The 18,658-nt window shown below is 40.0% G+C and overlaps 1 protein-coding gene across 8 annotated transcripts in view; it reads left to right on the forward strand.

The window, feature by feature from the left end:
• SEMA4D (semaphorin 4D) overlaps positions 1-18,658 on the forward strand; it is a 101,489-nt gene that overhangs the window by 48,174 nt on the left and 34,657 nt on the right. For 5 of the 8 annotated variants that reach the window (XM_041398440.1, XM_041398442.1, XM_041398445.1 and 2 more), the window contains exons 2-4: positions 7,670-7,732; positions 15,604-15,996; positions 18,267-18,412. In XM_041398440.1, the coding sequence (XP_041254374.1) occupies positions 15,903-15,996; positions 18,267-18,412 (240 nt within the window). In that variant the 5' untranslated portion in view covers positions 7,670-7,732; positions 15,604-15,902. The remainder of the gene's footprint in view (positions 1-7,669; positions 7,733-15,603; positions 15,997-18,266; positions 18,413-18,658) is intronic. The other 3 variants (XM_041398444.1, XM_041398443.1, XM_041398446.1) reach the window with 2 other exon arrangements.

Here is an 18,658-nt window from a genome sequence, read left to right on the forward strand (position 1 = left end):
GTGTAGGTGTGGATGGGGAGTTATGAATGGAGACCAGAGGACACAGAAGCGGCCAGAGGCAGGATGGCTTAAGTAAGCAGGCTGGATGCTTTGCCACTGTGCAGAGCAAGAGCAGTGATCTTGCTTGTTTTTCCCAGCCGCATTTCAGGGACCCAGGGAATGATTGTTTTAAGCCCTTCACCCTGGCACATTGCTACATTTATGATGAGTGTCTTAAAACCCAGATGCTCATGTAATTTATCAGCTGGTGTCTAGAATCTAGAATGTACTGTTTTAACAAGAGTGAATTATCTCATCCTGCAAGTGGAATACTGCAGGAGAAAGAGGAAAAAAATTTTTACCTGGTGGTAGACCAGGTGTGAGGGCTGAGAATGTCAGACTCTACTTGTGTCAGCGCAATGAAACTTGACAAACTGCATTGCTTCTTTATGCTGTTGCTGTTGTATCTGAAAATAGAGCTTCACATTTGTTGTCTGAAAGTCAGGTATCAGAGAATGGGTATGGAAAGAAAAAATAAGATTGTTTTTGTTATTTTCATTAATGCAACGGTAAGCACACCTGCAGGAAAACGATCAATTTTATGGTATGTTGTTTTGGTTTTCAGTGGAAATAAGTTTAGAAGCCAGGACTGTGTTTGATTTGAGAAGATTCCATATATGACTTTATTGAATGAATGGATGACAGGAAAAAAGGAATTGAAGTTCTGTGTAAGTCTTAATATCCCTGTCTTCTGTCATACAGAAATCCAAGTGGTGAAAGTTGCTGCTGAAAAAGCAGCTTCCCAAACAAACAGCACATACATAGAGACACTGGTTTCAGCTTGGAGCTTTGGAAAGAAAATTGACAGCATTTGATGGTGACTCTTCAGCTAAATGCCATAGAAATACAATTAATTGAGGAAAAAGCATTTTGAAAGAGGGCTTTACTGCACCAACTTCAACGTGTATAATGCCAGATGGCGGAAAATTGCTTGGATTTTACTGTTCAGGCAGCATGATTCATGTCAAATACAAAGCTGGATTTGTGTGGTTGGCAGCAGAAGCAACTCTGTGGAGGGACAGGTAAAGCACCTGGGAGTGGTGATGCTTCCATCCCCTCTCTGCATCCAAAACTGAGAACTCAAAATCACAGACCTGTTTGTGGCATTTTGTTGTAGTTTTTCATCCCAAATGTAAGTGGGAATGTGATTCAGATGGATTCAAGAATGTATGAATTCCTTTGTGGTCCATTCAGGTTGTCTTGCTATGTTGAACGGGCATGTTTTTGTCATGCTATGAAGTGTTGTCCTAACCAGTTCTCGTGACATTCTCGTTATGATTTGTGTAATTGAACATGAGAGGAAGATAGTTTCGAAGTGGCATGTGTGATAAAGCAGGTATGATGCATGATAGTAAGATAAACATACTCAGAACTAGAACAAATTTCACCTGCTCTTATGTCAGAGGTGTCCTTGCATGACTTGTAATGCTTGAGGAAGTCACTTTTTATAGCTTTTTAGGGTCTTTTTGGACACAAACAGTTCTGTTTTGGTTTTACAAAAAATGGGTGCATTCCAGCTGTGAATTTTAATTGGGATTTTTTTAATAGTAGATAACGCTGCAAGGTTCAATTTCTGATCTTTATATAGCCAAAGACAGTTAAGTTTTGTTTTTGTTACTTCTCCACTGTTTTGAATAACTTGGTTCAAATTCCCTACTTCAGCAACCTTCTGCAACTCCCTCGGGGAGGCTGTGCTAGGTCTTACACAACCAGAGAGCTGACTCTGGCTCCTTGAGCTGAAGTTGCCTGTTTCATCCAGCACAGAAGCATTTTCTCAGGACTGACAGGTAACCTCTTGCCAGGCTTCTCTTTAGGGTGCAAAATGTTTTGCTGCGCAGTTGAAGAAGTACTGGTTTGTAATTTAATGTGTTGAGGTGAAAATTCCTCCTCTTTTTCCTTCTGTTGCATTTAATGCCAAATAACTTTGGGGAATTAAAAAGAAAAAGGAAGGCAGTGTTTTGAATGTGCTTTTAAAACTAGTTTAAAGCTGGTTTTGCTTAGTGTCCCTGAGCAGCTCGTGGTGTTGACAGTGTGTAGGAATATGTACAGCCTAACAGGTTGAGTATTCTCAGTGGGCAAACTGGCTTAGAGAGATTTTGGTAGTGAAAACTGCTGCTGTGTCAAAAAGGTAGCAGTTGTATTTACCTCCCCTGAGAGTCAAGAAACTTCAGAATCTGGAACCTGTCAGTAACTGGCATATTTTGTTAAAAACTGGCTTGAAAGGCTGAAAAACTAGAAACTGATAATGAACAACTATGTTTTTGTGGACTATCAAGATAGTAAAATATTAATTTCTAGAAAATGTGAAAGAGTCTTCATGTCATGTGGGTTTTGGCTTTGTTTTTTTTGGGGGGGGGGGTTGGTTTGTTTTTGTGGGGCTTTTTTTGTTTGTTTTTTGTTTGGGATTTTTTGGGGGGGGTGGGTGTGTTTCGTGGTTTTTTGATTTTTTTTTTGGGACGGAGTCGTGTGTTTCTCAAGGCAAGAGAGAAAAATACCAAGATAGCATTGAAAAACACTAAATATGAAACTGTGAAATCTAGGTATCTTGTAATCTATGTTTAGATAACTGTTAAAGATATTCGGACTATGACCTGTCAGCAGGTCAACACTGCTAATGCAGTTTCTGTAAACAATCCAGAAGAGTAAAACCAGGAAATACTGTAGTATTACATAGTTGAAAAGGAACAAAAGTTCTCTGAAAGTGACAAAATTTATTTGCTTAAGAAAGCAGGTGGTATAATACAGATGTTGATCTTAGTTTTAGCTTTCCTGGGTTGGCATGTTGTCAGAATGGATATGGAAACAGATATCTTATCTCATTAATATTAGAAGATGCTTCCCCATAATTGGCATCTGATAGTGTGTTGGGTAAGACACATGTTTTTGTGGGTCTTTGCGGGGGTTTTAGCTGTTGATTTTCCTTTAGGAACCTTAAAGAACATCTTATAAAGAACAACAATGAAAAATGCAGGCAGAATTTAGATTTCTATTTTCTGTTACTTTTAATTGAATAATAAAGAATAAGATTTAGAGGCTTATCTGCTGCTCTTGTTGTTCAGGTTTTTTAACCAGCAAATAATTTCCCAGATTGCTCCTTTCCTGATAGAAGGAGAAGGAGGACATGGATTACATGAGATTTTATGACAAGAGGAGTAGTAATTGTCTCCTTTATATTAATCTTGTTGAAGTAGAAAAATTGTTGATTGTGGAGGTGGTCACAGTGATCTCTGCTCTGCAGACTGTTTGTGTATTGAATATTGTAGTGTTCCTTCTGAACTTTTTTCTTCCCTGAGGCAAGGCTGTTTGAATATATAAGGATTTTACATATCCCTGAAGTGGTGCCTTAAAAAGATTAATCTCAAGCCGAAGTTCTTGTACTTGTTACTTTTTTAATGCATTTTTGCATCCTTGTTTCTTCTCTCATGTGCTGTGGCTGTTGGTCTCACACAATTGTGTTGTTGTTCTTTGCCTTTACTGGAATTTTCCTCAGAACCATTACCATGCTTTTTATTAAAATACTCTTGTGTTGATATTTGTACAGTATTGTAACTTTACAGTAATTTGTACAGTATTGTAACAGGAGGAAAGCTGAAATTGTGAAACCCACTCAGATCCTTTCCTGAAGAAGGGTTGGGGTGCATAGATACTATCATGAAAGCTCCCATTCACTTTCATGAAAGTTAAGTTGCTTAACTACAGATTCTCTCAATATGCTTAAAAATGGAGAAACTCTTACCATGGCAGTAGCTGACCCAGCCTTGATATTCTTATTTTGTTATTGGGATGCAGGAGGCATTTGTAGCTCTCTGCCACCAGTTTAGTCTCTATATTTTTCTTGACTGTTTTGAGAGATGTTGTGAGATCTGAGGAGTGCTGAGGTGACAGGAATTAAAACTGAGGATCCCAGCAGAGTTTGGGTGAGATAGAGGTGTCTTTTTGAGATCTAACAGGGCTTTTTTCACTTCACTGTTTCAGAACAAGGTTTAGCATGGGCTTCTGCTTCAGGTCAAAGCTCAAGTACTTATTTTTCCTACAATGTTTAGGAAAAGTAGAGGGGTGAGTAAGGAAGTAAATGGGTCTGTGAAATTAAGATTTTTTTAATGGAAAGTAAACTTTGCGGGCAGGAAAGGGGAAGAAAAAATTTCAGCTTTGCACTCCAAGTATTGCAGCACGTTTTTTACTTGATTTTTTACCCCCAGCGTCTTGAACAGGTGGTGCGGGTATAATCACCAGCCCCATCCACAGTGGGTGGGGGCAGTGTTAGCAGCAGTTATTTTAGTGTTTCAGATCAATTATTTAAATATAGGACGATAATATGCACTGTTCTTGAAGTTTGTAGTCTAGCCTACCTTTTCATGTAATTCAAAACTCTAAAACCACACATTAACGGGAAAGTTCTTAGTCACAGACAATGTCTGTGAGCAGCTGTCTGTGCAGTCTTACTCATAACTGTATGTTGACTTTATTGTGGCTTCCATGTAAGCTTTTAAAATAGTTTTTCTAAGAAAGCCAGTATGCATAAGCTGTGGCTGACTTGAAATAGAGGTAGCAAATATAGCTCTAGTTGTGATTATCAAGGTATTTATCTGGAAATGGTATTTCAGTAAGGTTGGTGTATAGTGCTATAGAAAAAAAATGTTCCCAAACATAAAATTTGCCCCTGTGGGCTCCCAAAGAGACTTCCAGGTAAAGGAAATTTGTTTATAAGCTAGTTTTCTTGGGTTTTCTTTCTTTTTCTCTTCATTTAGGATCACAAGGACCTGGTTACAGCAGGCATGTGCTTGAATAGAAAATGAAAGAAATGCTGCTGATGTGGATGGTAATTGATGTGCAGGAGGAAAAGTAGTACATGGTAGTTGTTTTTGGATTTTAATTCTTTTTTTTTTTTTTAAGGAAAGTAGGATGTGACAGCCGGAAGTACCTTGTAATACGTTAATGTGGTTTGGAATTAGACAGATTAGAAGCCCTTCAAATAAATAAAGTGTATGCAAACACACATAATATGAAAGATTGTGGATCTTTTATGAAAAATTTCGTTAAGGTGACTATCCCTTTATTCTACATAATGTATTCCAGGCTGTCTTTCATTTATAATCCAGTAGGTGTTTTCTTTAATCTTTGAAGACTTAGTCACAGTTGTCAAAATAATGAGCTATTCGTGGTGTAGTTTTTCTCCCCAAGCTTAAGTAATCATTGCCAGAAGAAAAGTTTAGAGAGTGGTGGTTTTTTTTGTTTTTTTGGTTTTTTTTCTCTTTCTCTCTCATAAGTTTAGACTTAAGTACTCCTAAAACCTGACAGCGCATAAGGTTTGTTAAGGATCTTCTGCAGTATCTGCTGTAAAGGATCACCCGTGAGGTTTGGGTTGAACAAGAGCACCTGAAGGATGTCTGCCAACCTGCAGTGCTCACATGGATGTTTAATTTCATGCTCAAATCTGAGTTGGATTAAAGGGCTTAATTATGTCATAGCTTCTGGCAAGCAGGGAGTAGTTTCTTGTGTGTAGCAGTGGCAGTGTGACCAAGGGAGAAGAATGAGCCCCTACTTGCAAACCACCCTTCACCTTAGCCCAGCCACCCTCACACCCATCCCCATGCCTGTGGATTTCTCTGCTGGAAACACTGATTGGTTACTGGCCCCTTCCCAAGGACCGCACTGAGGAGGGATGGACTGCTCATAGGAGCAGAGTTCCTGAGCTGAGGTGCCTCAGCTTGGAAGGCCTAGCAGCTCATCTGCTTCTTACCATCTCCGTGGAGATCCAGAAGCTGTCTGAGAGGTGGCCTGTCCTCCAGCCAGCTGCCACCTGTCTTTCAATCCTCAGTGACCTCAGATCATAGTTCAGAAGCCTTGGAGCTATTTGCCGAGACTTGAAAACCTCCATGTCGGGCTGTTTAAAGTAAGCCAGGAAAGTATACAGGTCAGCTGATTTGCTGCTAGGCTTTTCAGAGGAGTTTCACACCTACTCCAGCTATTCATTTAGATGCAAGTGCTTTGTTAAGTGAAAGTGCTTGTACAAGCTGTAGGCTGCTGGAAGCTTTCTCAAGAGAGGCAAAAGAGAATTTTCCCTTAAGGTACCTGAAGCTAAAATAGATTATTATACTTTGCTCTGGGAGCATAAGCTGTAAGGAGGCCTACTTGGATCTGAAAACTCCAGTAGCGATAGTGGCTATGTTGATTGATAGCCTCTTGTGGCAAGCAGGATTTTTGGGTAAATTTTACCTATTCACTTCAGTACTGAGTAGTTAAAGCCATAGAGGTGATCTGGTGTAAGTTGGTTTGTGGAGAGCTTCATAACTGATCAGATGATTTACAGCTTGCCCGCTCTAGTTTGTTTTCAACAGAATGAAAGGTGGATGAGGTTTTTTTTTTTTTTTTAATCAGAAGTAAATCAGTTACATTCGGCTACTCTTTAGTAGCAGGCTGTTAATAACATGGATGGGTGTAACGGATTTTCATGGGGTATCTTGTTCAAAAATGGTTGTGGGGAGAATCAGACTACCTTGCCCCCTTTCTATAGCCCAAAATATACTGAAAATATTATTTTGTAAGCGAAAGTGTGCTTGATGTAGCTGTTTGATGCCTTTTACTATACTGGTAGCCACAAAACGTGCACTGTTGAAGATCTCTGGAAAAGACCATGTATAGGCACTCCCTTAGAGACAGACCTGCAGTACTGAGCTGCTTCTTATCATTTTCTCTAGCCTGTTCCATTTGAGGCATCTGTCTTCTGAGCCATTATAATCTTCTGGGACAAGAATTAAGCCTTGATAAGTGCAATGGAGATTTTTTGTCAGGTGCACCATCTTACCACTTGCATCTTTGGGAATCCCTTTACTATTGACTATAGTGAAATCTACGTCAGACCGTCAGTGACTTGCATTTGAAAAACACTATCCCTTCACATGGCTCAGCCTTCTAAAAATGGTTTTTTGAAGATCAGGAAATACATATGCTAAATACAGTCTGATGTAACAATGTTATGAGTCTGCATATTGGAAACATGTTATGTAGAAAAATCTTGGGATAAGTGCTTTGTTGTGATTGCTTCAGAGTGGCCCACTGTTGACCTGTGATTACAGCAAAATAAATACGAGTATTCTGGGTATCGTTGTCAATATCCAGAGCCTCTTTCCTAAGCTGGTGCATAATGCAGTTTTTTAATAATGGAGGAAGGTGTTGGAACCAATTCATATAAATTTTGTAAAGGTAGTTGTTTGTGAGGCTGCCTGGTGTCTAACCTCTCTCTAGTACATCCCATACCAGCATGTGAGGGGCCCCAGACTTTTACTGGTATCAGTAATTGCTACTGCAGTGCAAGTACTGAGTAATTTTGTGCTGGGTAGATACCAGCCAGCTTGGGATAGGAGATACAAATTGAGTTTTAAAAGGGCTGATGTGTCTGCTTTTTATCAGGTCTGCTTAATATTTTGTTGGTGTTAAGTGCAACATCAGGATCTTGGCTCACTGGATGCAAATGTAGCAGTTCTGTTTTTTGTCAGGAATGTTCTGCCTTGGAAATCTGGAAAACAAAAGCCAAACTCTGGGGGAGGATTTATTTTAATTCCCATATGAAAACTTGCCTTTCAGGATTATGTGGTACTCATGTCAAAGCCTGTTTCTTACCTCTTTCCAGAAAGGACGTTTTTCTGACGGCTTCCCAGCTCTGGGGTGTGCAGGAGGCTCTGAAGGGTGGCAGGTACGTATGTTGAAACCAGAGGTACATCCCCACAGCAAGGAGGGCTGTGTTGGATTCGTGGTGACTCTGTTACAGATGTGCTTGTTAGCAAAACAAATAAGTGTACTTCAAGAATACTGGGGACTTAGTGCAAACTAAAAAATGTAAATCAGGATTGAATTACAAGTTTGATTTATTACATTCTTTTGCTTCAAGACCAAAATACTCAGGAAACTTACCAGGAAGGATTTCTTTTACTCAGGAACGTACTCTGTATTTACCTGTTCTGTAGTTACCACTAAAAGGTCATTTTCAGGGTTGCACCTTCCCTGTGTTATGTGGTTTATATGTATGAAGGGGTCCTGGCCTTGCTTTTGGAGATGTTGGACTCTGAACGTGTTGCTGGACACCTACCATAGGTTTTTTTAAAGCACACATACCTGTTAATTTAGACATGCAGGTACTTTCACGTATGCCATTAATTGCCAGGAGGCATCATTCAGTCCTATGAAGCCAAGAAAAAATGACAAAGAAACTGAGCAGTATTTTTTATTGTGACAGTATGTTTAACTAGTAGGAGAAGATGAACTTCAGAAACTTTCCTTCTTGCTTGGTTTTAACTGCAGCACTGTCACTGTCACAACCCAGGTTTAATATTTGGGAGTACCCAGTCAAGCAGAAGAGGGTCTTAGAATATGCCCAGGGCAGCTCTTGAATTCTGTATTTGGGATAAATTTGCATCCAAGTTAGCTCTTTCCTGTTGCTCTTTGAAGTTGAATCCTGTTCCTAGAGATCTATCCGCAATAATCTTAAAAATAAGGGTCTTAATCTGTCTTGTCATTATTTTTTTTCATGTGATAATTTATCTTCATATAATCTTTGCCCACAGAAAAAGAATGTAGTAGTAAAAGAACAGGAGTGCGAGTTTAAGAAAGTAACAAATCTCTAGTAATATCCCTCTGAAGATAAATTCTCTTCTTTAAGCACAAGCATTAGTTTTCTGTGGACTGCTTGATGACATATTTATCATGCAGAAACAGAAAATACTGATTTCTGGCCTAAAACTGGGTATTTGTTTCCATAGCTTTTATATTCTAGCACTAGTGCACATCCTCCAGCAGGCTTTGTGGTAGAGAAAAAGACCACATCAAATTATCTTAGGAATCTTCATCTAATTTGTAATCATCTAGCAACTACAAAGTATTTTGGTTGCAGTTCAAAATGCAATAATCCCATGCTTCATATGTATATATTAATCATAAAGGGCTACTGATCTCCTGGTTTGAGGCTGTACCTTACCTCAGCTCCTGAGGTAAGGGATGAATGAAAAATGAATCCATATGTGTTTTATAATGAAGAGATTGTAAATAATGATGTTTTCCATGAGACTGTATAAAAATGGCATTGTGCTTGAGGTTTTTAAAAGGGTGAGAACTGAAGCAAAGGATATAATGACCCTGTCTTTACTGGTCTGAAATTCACAAACAATGTAGATAAAACTCAGCTGTCAAAGGTAATTTGTACACTTCTCCCTGTGTAATTTTGATTACTTAAAATACAAATATTGCTAACTTTTCCTTTGAGTTTTGGAAACAAAATTGAAAAAGAAAAAAACAGGTTTAAACAAAATCTCATGGTTGGATTTCTCTGGTTTGTTTTTCAAGTATGGAGCCCTAGAATCTGTTCTAAAATGGAACATCTGTTCTAAAATAGGCATCAATAAATATTAAAGCAGGCTTGTATTCCCTTAAAGCTTCAAAAGAAAGTTATTTAGGGAGAACTTGGAATTTATGCCCCCTGACAGCTGAGTCCTTTAACTCATCCTTTTCTGCTGGCGGAAGCAATTCACTCATAAATTCGCCTGTCTCCACATACTGAGCTTCATATCCCTCATCACAGTAACTTAAAAGTTACTCCTTGCAAGTTTTCCAAATGTTTTTGGTTTTTTGTTGTTTGTTTTCCTTTCTTTTTTTTTTTTTTAATTATCTAAAAATAGTGGAGTAGACTGCCTGGCAACCTGTTATGGTTGTTTCACTCTTGGCAGTGGGAAGGAAGGGTGTCTTGCAGTTAGTTATTAATTACTGTGAGGTCCTCATTTTGCTGTCTCTGGACAATGAGTGATGTGACAGTGATTTTATGGAGAGGTAGGGAAGTATGTATTTTAAAGGGCCTTCCTTTAAGGAAGGTGGTCTTTTGTCTGACAGCCTCACTGTGGGGCTGGCATCACCTGTGGTCATGGAGCTGTGCATTGCTCGTGTTGGGGAAGAAGAGTAGGTGACAGCAAGGGTGGGAGAATAAGTACAGAGCAGATAAGGGATTATAAGGAGAGATAAACCCTGTGGAGGAGAAAAAAAGTGCAATACCAAAAGGGAGGAAAATTATGGAGGCACTTAGTATGGCTGGAGAATCATGAAGAGGGTGATGGCATTAGGCCAGAATGGCTGGCGTGTCTTTGGCTTTCTTCAAGGGAGGGGCTGGATCCTGTGTGATGGTAGTGATCATTTCTTAGGAATCGCAAGAGTCCCAACTATGATTCTGACTGTTTATGGTGTGTTAAGGTTTTAACCTTCATATACAAAATAAAACTAGGTACTCTTAGCAGTTTATGTAGTACTGAGCCAAGCTGAGAAGTTGCATAATGCAACTAAGTGTTTATCAGAAGAAAAAATATTTCAAAATGAGTGTTGCAGAATTGGCCATTTCCTAGCTTTGAAATGCCAGAATCTGGCTAACTTACGGTATTCGCGCATACGAGATACACACTTGGATCCAGCCGTACCATGCTGACTGGGGAAGAAGACACTTGCCTCTGGGTTGCCTTACTTACTAAAAAAACCTAGGTACTGGCAAGGGTTGTGGAATTGAAATCTCTGAAAGATGAAATGTTGTGTTCACGAGTACTTCTTTGTGTGTACTTCGCTCTGTGTCCTGGAGGATGACAGTCTCCTTCCCATGACTGGTTTTCCAGTTTCTCACATTGCATGACTAGGATTTTGCATTTTTCCAGAAGAAAGCACTGCTTCTTTGATGCCCAGTGATGCAGGTGATGTGAGAGACATGTGAGATCTTTGTAACAGTCACTATATGCCATTGCAACTCCCTGGTTTCAAAACTTGAAATAGTATTCCGTACTAGCAGTTATGCAGCCTGAAATTTTTCTAACAGCTTTGAATTCCTATCCTTCAAGAGAGCAGAACGTTGTTTCTACCTGTTTCCCTTTCCATGGATTACAATTTTACGTGTCAATGGGAATGTTCACAGCTTTGAGCTTCTAGCTGTGCTCTGCCAAACTGACAGGAGCTGCGTTGATTGCTTCTGCAGTTGCCCTGTTTTTAGTGACCATAAATAAAAGCATCACAGAAAACTCACTTTGCTCCATTTCATCATTACATCACTGATGTAAAATTATCATCAGAGTCCGTAAATTATGGATTTACTGATTACTTACCTCAGAAAATTTTTAATAGTTCTACAGAAAAGTAGACCTGTGGTCATTTTAGTCAGAATTTAATTATGTAACCAAATATTTCAGGTTTCTTTCCCCTTTACTACTTCAGTGTACTTGTTTCCAAGCAAATTGTGGCTGATTTTTTTGGAGTAATGCTCAAAGTATTAGGAGACCTAACTTCAGAAATTCAGAGCACTCAGATCTAATCAAAGCTAGTGAACATTGATGGAACTGAGTTAATCTGGAAATGAGGCCACTGTCTGGGCCTTTTAAAATTTTTTTTTAACTTTTCCTTCTTGTACCACTTGTGTTATGTAAAGAGAGGTTCATATTAGATTATGAATGACCTCTCAGTGGATGCCAGTGGAAGACTTACTCCAGAAAATTTTCAGCGCAGGGAAGGGAGGGGCAGGGGAGAGTAACTAAATTGAAGGCTAAATTAAAGGACAAGGTTCTGAATGCATTTTCATCTCTACTTAAAGTTATAGAAATGAGAACAAAGTGGATCTTGCACAATTGGGCATGTAATGCTCACTGTAATCATTTTGTAACATGCAAAATTTTGCCCTAGATCAAGTAATGTCCAACAAGTCAAACTTATTAATGTGAAAAAGGACCGTTCTTGCAATCCTGTACAGTAGGAAATCACAGATTTCCATTTTGTATAGCAAAGCAGGCATTAAAGGATCCAGCCAGACCCTTTGTTTCCTTCAAAAGATAATGTATGTTGTTTCAAGCTTCATTGCCATTTTGCATTTACTGAGGTAGGCAAGCTAGACTAGGAATGTAGTGTGACTATATGAAAACTCAGGATTCTTTACTAGGGCTTATATTTGCAAATTCTATTTGAAAGTCCAAAAAATTCACTGGACTTCAGGAGTTTCCTTTGGAGTTGTCTCTGCTGTATGGTATTGTACATAACTGATAGATTTAAGATGTCCTGTCTGTATCTTTAAAAAAATATCTAAACATTAAAAAAAATTAATACTATCAAGAGTTAACAGGGAATTGATTTTTATGTGCGGTCTTCTCACTAACAAAACGTAGCATTAAGCAAAGGATTAGCTGTGTTCAAACGGCTGTTTTCGTCCTTACATTTCTCTTAAAATAAAATAGCTAAACTGCCTGGAACTTAATTGAACTATTGTTCCCTTTTAAAACACTTACCTGTAAAGCTGTTTGCTTGCCTCAGAATATGTCATGCCTTGTAACTTGGATGACTGGGCACTTTTTAATGTATTGGAGAGCAAAACCTGGAATTGCTTGTATATGATGGTAAACAGGAAGGATGAAAGACACACAAAAAAGTCTGGTAAGTTTAACTGAAAATATGATTAAAACCCAAGACTATTTATATGATCTGTTACAAACAGTTGGATTTGATGCAAAGTGCTTACTAAGACCAAAAAAAACAGGAAAAAAAAAAGTTACGGATTCAGCTTGAGCAAGTTACAGTCTTGTGTGGATGTTTTTTCTTAGTAAAGAAGATATTTATAGAAATAAATGGGATTTCTAAGTCTTTTAGTCTTGTCTGTGATCACATGTAGTTGCCCATCTTCTGCTTGGTCACCTTACTTAAGATCCACTGGCTGCTTTTATTAGAGATTCCTTGCCTTTTTTTGCTTAAACCCAGGTCCTCCCAGAGGGATCTTGCTTGTACTTAGAGATGTTCTTGCTGCAGCTTTCCCTTAGTCTTTTTACCTTTTTTCAAGTACCGGTCCCTTCCCTTTCAATGTTGCTAATGATTTTGTAACCTTCTGTCATGGGTTGACACTGGCTGGATGCCGAGCACCCACAAGAGCTGCTCACTCACTCTCCTGAGCAGCTGGACAGGGGAGAAAATTCAAGGAGGGGTTCATAGGTAGAGATGAGGACTGGTAGAGATTGCTCATCTAATATCATCATGGGCAAAGCAGGCTCTAATTAGAGCTATGAATTGAAAACATTACTAACACAATCAGAGCAAGATAATGAGAAGTAAAAAAAAGCCCTGAAAAACAATTTCCACCCCATCCCTCCCTCCTTCCCAAGCTCTACATCATTACCCCAGTGGTGCAAGAGGACAGGGAATGGGGATTATGGTGAATTAATCAGCCATGGTTTATTCTGCTGCTCAGCAGGAGGAGTCACTCCCCAGCTGCACCGTGGAGGTCCCTCCCACGGGAGACAGTTCTCCGTGAGCTTCTGATGTATTGGTATTACCAGTATTGGTGGATGGGACGTACCTTGGCTTGTTTGACCCTACTCCTGAACCAAATAGCAGCAACTGTGGTGCTTCACCCCAGGGAGGGACATTTTGGCTAGCTGTGAGTTCCAGCTGCGTGCATGGAGGCAAGCCCAGACATGCTGGGGCTCCAGTGGCGGCTGGATGGAGCTTCCTCTTGCAGAGGGGTCCACTCCTCAGGTTTCCCTCTGCTGGAGAAGCCTGAAGGCGGTGGTGGAGGAAAGGAGTCGGCTCTGATGGAGGGTTTTAATCCAGAGTTTTTATTCCGGCCTACAGGCCTCTGAATTCAGCAGCTCCTCCAACAGAACTCCTGGACCACCACGTCCTTTTACCTGGGGGAGAGGAGGAGGGAAGGGACAGAGAACCCATTAGCCAGGTATGGGAGAGGAGGTCTCAAGGGACAAAGGACACTTCCATTGCCCAATGGCCCCCGGGGGTAGAGGGCATATTTTGAATCTGCCCAATCACATGACACCCTTCTGGAATTCCAGGATGGACAGACAGTGCTCAGCAGGGGTCAGGGTGGGGAAAGAAAGGATGATGGACATGCCTGGGAGGGAATCATCAGGGGAGAAACCCGGGTTCTGGGGTAAACCATGAAATCACACTACAACACTGATGTGAGTCCCTCTCAAGTGCAGCAGCTCTCTGTGGCCTGCTGCAATGTGAGTACCTCCCAGGGACACACAGTCCTCCCAAAACTGCTGCAGTCTGGGTCACTCTTCAGTGGGGTGCAGTCCTTCCAGGAGAGGCTGCTGCAGCAGCGATGAGGACCCCTCTCTCCACAGTTCTCTCACGGGGTCACTGCTTCCTATAGCATCCACCTGCTCCAGCCTGGGGTTCCTCCATGGGCTGTGGGTGGATCTCAGCATCCTCATGGGCTGCAGGGGCACAGCTGCTTCACCATGGTCTGCACCAGGGGTGGCGAGGGAATCCCAGCTCCATGCCTGGAGCCATCTCCTGCCTCTCCTTCACTGACCTTGGTGTCTGCAGGGCTGTTCCTCTCACGTGTTCTCACTCTGCTCTTTTCTGCTCACAACTAAAACTGTTCCACCAATTGTGTTTTGAGTTTTTCACGGAGACATTAACACCATTGGTAGTTGGGCCAGCCTTGGCCAGCAGCTTGTCTGTCTTTGGAGCTGCCACAGGGTGGCTGTATTGGATGTGGTGGGAGCTTCTAGCAGATTCTTCCACAAGCCACCACTGAAGCTCACCTGCTACCAAAATCAGGCCATGCAAAATCAATAAACCTTCACTTGCCCTCCTGCTGGATAGATATTACAGTTATCTTGTATCATAGTGTGTCCCTTACTAGAGGGACGGTGACCTTAGTGTCTCAGGCAGTGGTGGCACAGTGAAGATCTAGCATCTTGTGCTGTGCTGCAAAGGACAGCATGTTTTTTTCATCACCACCCCAAGTGTCCAGGCCTCAAAACCTATTTATCATCAAGTAATTGATGAATGCACTCATTGTTTCTGGAGTCTTCGTCTAGGAGTAGTTGCAGGAAGACAGGATGAGTGGAGACTTCTGGAAGATGGTGTAGAAAGCAGTGAACAGTTTTGTTGTTATTAGGACAGGCCTTTAGTGGTCTGAGAGTAATAGTTGACTTAGGAACACAATGGCTTTCATGGGACTATCTAGCAGTTTCACTGTTGAAGTGTTTTCTTTCTGAAGTTTTGTATGCAGTGCATTAGCTCTTTGTTTCTGTAGCTGTGTTTCTACCCCATGCACACTGCACACCTTGAGTGAGTTAGTAGCATTTTAGGAAACTTCACTAAAAAAAGACTTAGGTAAGATCCCAAGTGTGGGAGGTACAGCAGATTGTGTGACCATTCTTACTATTAATGCTGCACTTCTCATGTACTTTGCTCTGTGATATTAGTGGTTTTTGTTATCTTTGTTTATTGCTGGTCAGTGAGGTGGGATTTTCTTTGACAAACTATTGAAAGAATAGACTGGAGTCAAGTTTTGTGCATTAAACATAATTGATAATTCAAAGTATTTGCACTTGGAATTCTGGACTGAAATGATTGCTTTCAGTTATTGCCCATTTGCCATGTAATGTGTGTCATGTTTTTAAGAATGATTTTCACCAATTAATATATTTTGTGTCCAAATTAGGATATGACAGCTGTAGAAATACTGCAACATTAGTGCTATTTTTGGCAGTACTTGGTTTGCTTTCTCTTCTACTTCTTGCTTCCCTCCTCTCTCCACAGCATCATTTATTTCTCTGGCGAAACAGAAGAATGCACTCAGTTACACTTCTCAGCAGCTCTGCAGCCTGTGGAGTGTGTGGGCAGTCTCTATATGCAGCATCCTGGAAAATGTGCGTTCTCTTGAAGTGATCTGCTGAAAAGCACGTACTTGTACAGTTGTTCCAGCCTCCCTTGTTGTGTTGCTCTCAAGACCTGAAATGCCTGGTCTCTAATACTCCCTGGGGTCTCCATTTCATCTGTCAAAGAAACGCTGCCTGCTGCAGTTATCCAGTGAACCCCGAAGAGCAGGGACACGGAAGATGGCTCTGTGTGCTTTTTATGCAGTTTGGGGTTTGTTGCTAGAAGTGGCAATAGCATTTGGCCCAGTGCCAAGGATCACTTGGGAACACAAAGGTAAGAGCCGATATGTAAGTATTGTAACATGGGACATTGCCACATCCTCAGGGTTTTTGTGGGATTTGAAACTCCATGAGGCATTAGGTTCTTTCAGCCAATTCGCTGTGAATTGATCAGGTGTTGTTACTTTGCTCACTCTACTAAATGCTTAGGACCAGAATACTGAAAAGTCATTCAGGCACTGGATTAACTGATTCTGGTTCCTTCAAGCAGCTTTAAAAACAGAGCTGATTTCAAACAGAGCAGGAATTCCAAATTTGTCTTTCTCAGCTGAAGGATATTGCAACTCAAACTTGTTTCAAGAGAAAATCCCAGTAGGTCTATTTTATTTTAAGCAATTTTTACCTGGAGTCTGAATACATGCAAAATGCACCTCTCCAGCTCATAATCTATTTTGACACCAAGTCGTCTTGAGCATTAAATAAATCAACAGGCAAAAAAAATATAAGCATTTGGCCCTCTTTCAACAGCATTTTATGGTGTCTAGAAAGTCACAGGACAGTGACTTTCTTGCATTTGAAATTGCAGCACGTGTTCATAATCTCCCAATACAATAATCAGAAGTCTGCAAATATAAGTGCAAAGAGAAGTAATAGCAATCAGGGGATCTCCAGCTTTTGGTTTAATAATTAACCTGGGTCTGAAAAGAACTTAAAGCAAAGTCTATAGAGTAGTTATTTGTGAATATATACATTTATCCCTTTTTTCCTCTCCTATTCCCCCATTACCCATGTGGCATGGATGCTTTGAGATTTTGTCTTTGGGTCCTTCTTTAACATTAGTAAGCAGCAATCGATTACTGACCCAAGTGTACAGCAACTGAATGAATCTGAACAAATGCACTGGCTGTATAATGAAGCAATCTTAAATAAGGATGTTAAATTCTGAGCAGACATTCTGTAGGAAAAGATAGATGAAGATTAAGAATGTAGTAGGAATAAGCAGATTATGGGATGACTGTAGGAAGTGTTTTTTCTGATGGTTAGTATAGCAATTAGTGAGTTGCTGGCACAGCCTTTCAGAAAGGGTGACCTAGACAAGGCCTGCAGTTCCTGCTTAGACTCCTTGATGCTTCTAACTTGTAGTTAAAATTTGGCAATTTGCTATTTAATGGTATAGTAGGGTACTGCCGACTCACATCCAAATTAGTCAAAATAAAGGGAGTTTATTTTCATTCCTGCTGTTTCTTTCTCTGTCTGCTAAAGATTGTTGCATTTAAATGTTGGAAGCGTACTTTGAATAGGAGAGGGAATTTAGTTCAGTGGAGTTGTACGAACAACTCTCGAAATGTATGATCAAGTTTTGGGAAAATTTCATTTTGGGAAAATTTCCTGCCAAGCAAAAGATGTCAAAATCACATGCTTGAGAAATCTAATTTAAAATTAATGTTTCTGGAGTATTACAGTTGAAAATGTGCAATTACTAATGATACAATTGGAAGTAATAATATATTGTTGTCATCTGTATCATAAAAAGCCATGCTTAATTAATCTTGCGTCTTCATGTACAAAAGCTTTCAGTCATTTTTACATTATAGCTGTACTTTCAGAAAAAATACCCTTTTGTATTAGTCAGTTTGTGTCATCTTTCTTCAAGCCATTCTGGTCCACTCTACACACTTCCTCATTCTAGTGCCTTTTCTCTCTTGTCTCCCTCTTGTCTTATTTCTATTCCTTGATTTTTTCCCTCATGCTGTTATTTTGTGTGTATGTTGTGTATTTCAGCTCTGGTTTTCACTTCACAATCAGCTGCAAATGGTTTATTATTTGATTCCGTATCTCTTTCTGTTAGGTCAGTATGCTGAAGAGTTGTCATCAGGTGCAGGATATTTCATAGAATTTGTTCAGGGTGGTTGCAAAGGGAGGTGGTGACTGGTCTGATTTTCCACAGTAGATTGGTATATGGAAAGGAAAAGGTGAGGAGCAGTCTGACAGTGGATGTGGAAAAGACAAGTTTAGAAAAAGCAAGTAGAAAAAAAAAAGAAGGAATAAATGAGTTACAGGCATCACCACAAGAGGAAATACTCGAGCATTTGAAATTGAATGAGAAGGTTGGGACAAGTGATTTTGATGTTGGTGTAAGCTCCTGTTTCTGCTCAGTCAAGCTTCTGAGGGGTCCCTTGTCTTTTACACTGGTCGTCTGAATTAACCTTTGTTGTTTTCAAGTTTTCCAACAGCTCTTTAGACAACTTAGAAAAAATTACTCATGAGATTGACCCTAAGTGATTGTGTTTCTTCATGAGGTGCTATTTTTTTCCGTTTCAACAGAGGTCCAGCTAATACATTTTAATGAATCAAAAGTGTCAAACTATTCAACCTTGCTGTTAAGTGAAGACAAAAACGTTCTATATGTAGGAGCCAGGGAAGTGATCTTTGCCTTAAATGCAGTGAATATTGCTGAGAAGCAGCATGAGGTATGCCTTTTAATACATTATCCTCCATGTAAAAGTTGTACTCTGAATTTGACTTAATTTCCTGATTTCAGTAACATTGCATTTTAGACAAATAGGTACCTAAATGAGAAATTGCTCTATATGGTCTACTCCAGTATTATTTCTGGAAGATTTTACAGAGCAAAAGAGAGTAAGAAAGGAGAAGCTGGATATAAACAAGTAATTGGAGATCTCCTTGGATGTTTTCTTCTTGAGGGCAGGATGGAC

Source organism: Onychostruthus taczanowskii, unplaced genomic scaffold (genome assembly GCF_017590055.1).
Source record: "Onychostruthus taczanowskii isolate IOZ18803 unplaced genomic scaffold, ASM1759005v1 scaffold149, whole genome shotgun sequence".
NCBI classification, from domain to species: Eukaryota; Metazoa; Chordata; class Aves; order Passeriformes; family Passeridae; genus Onychostruthus; species Onychostruthus taczanowskii.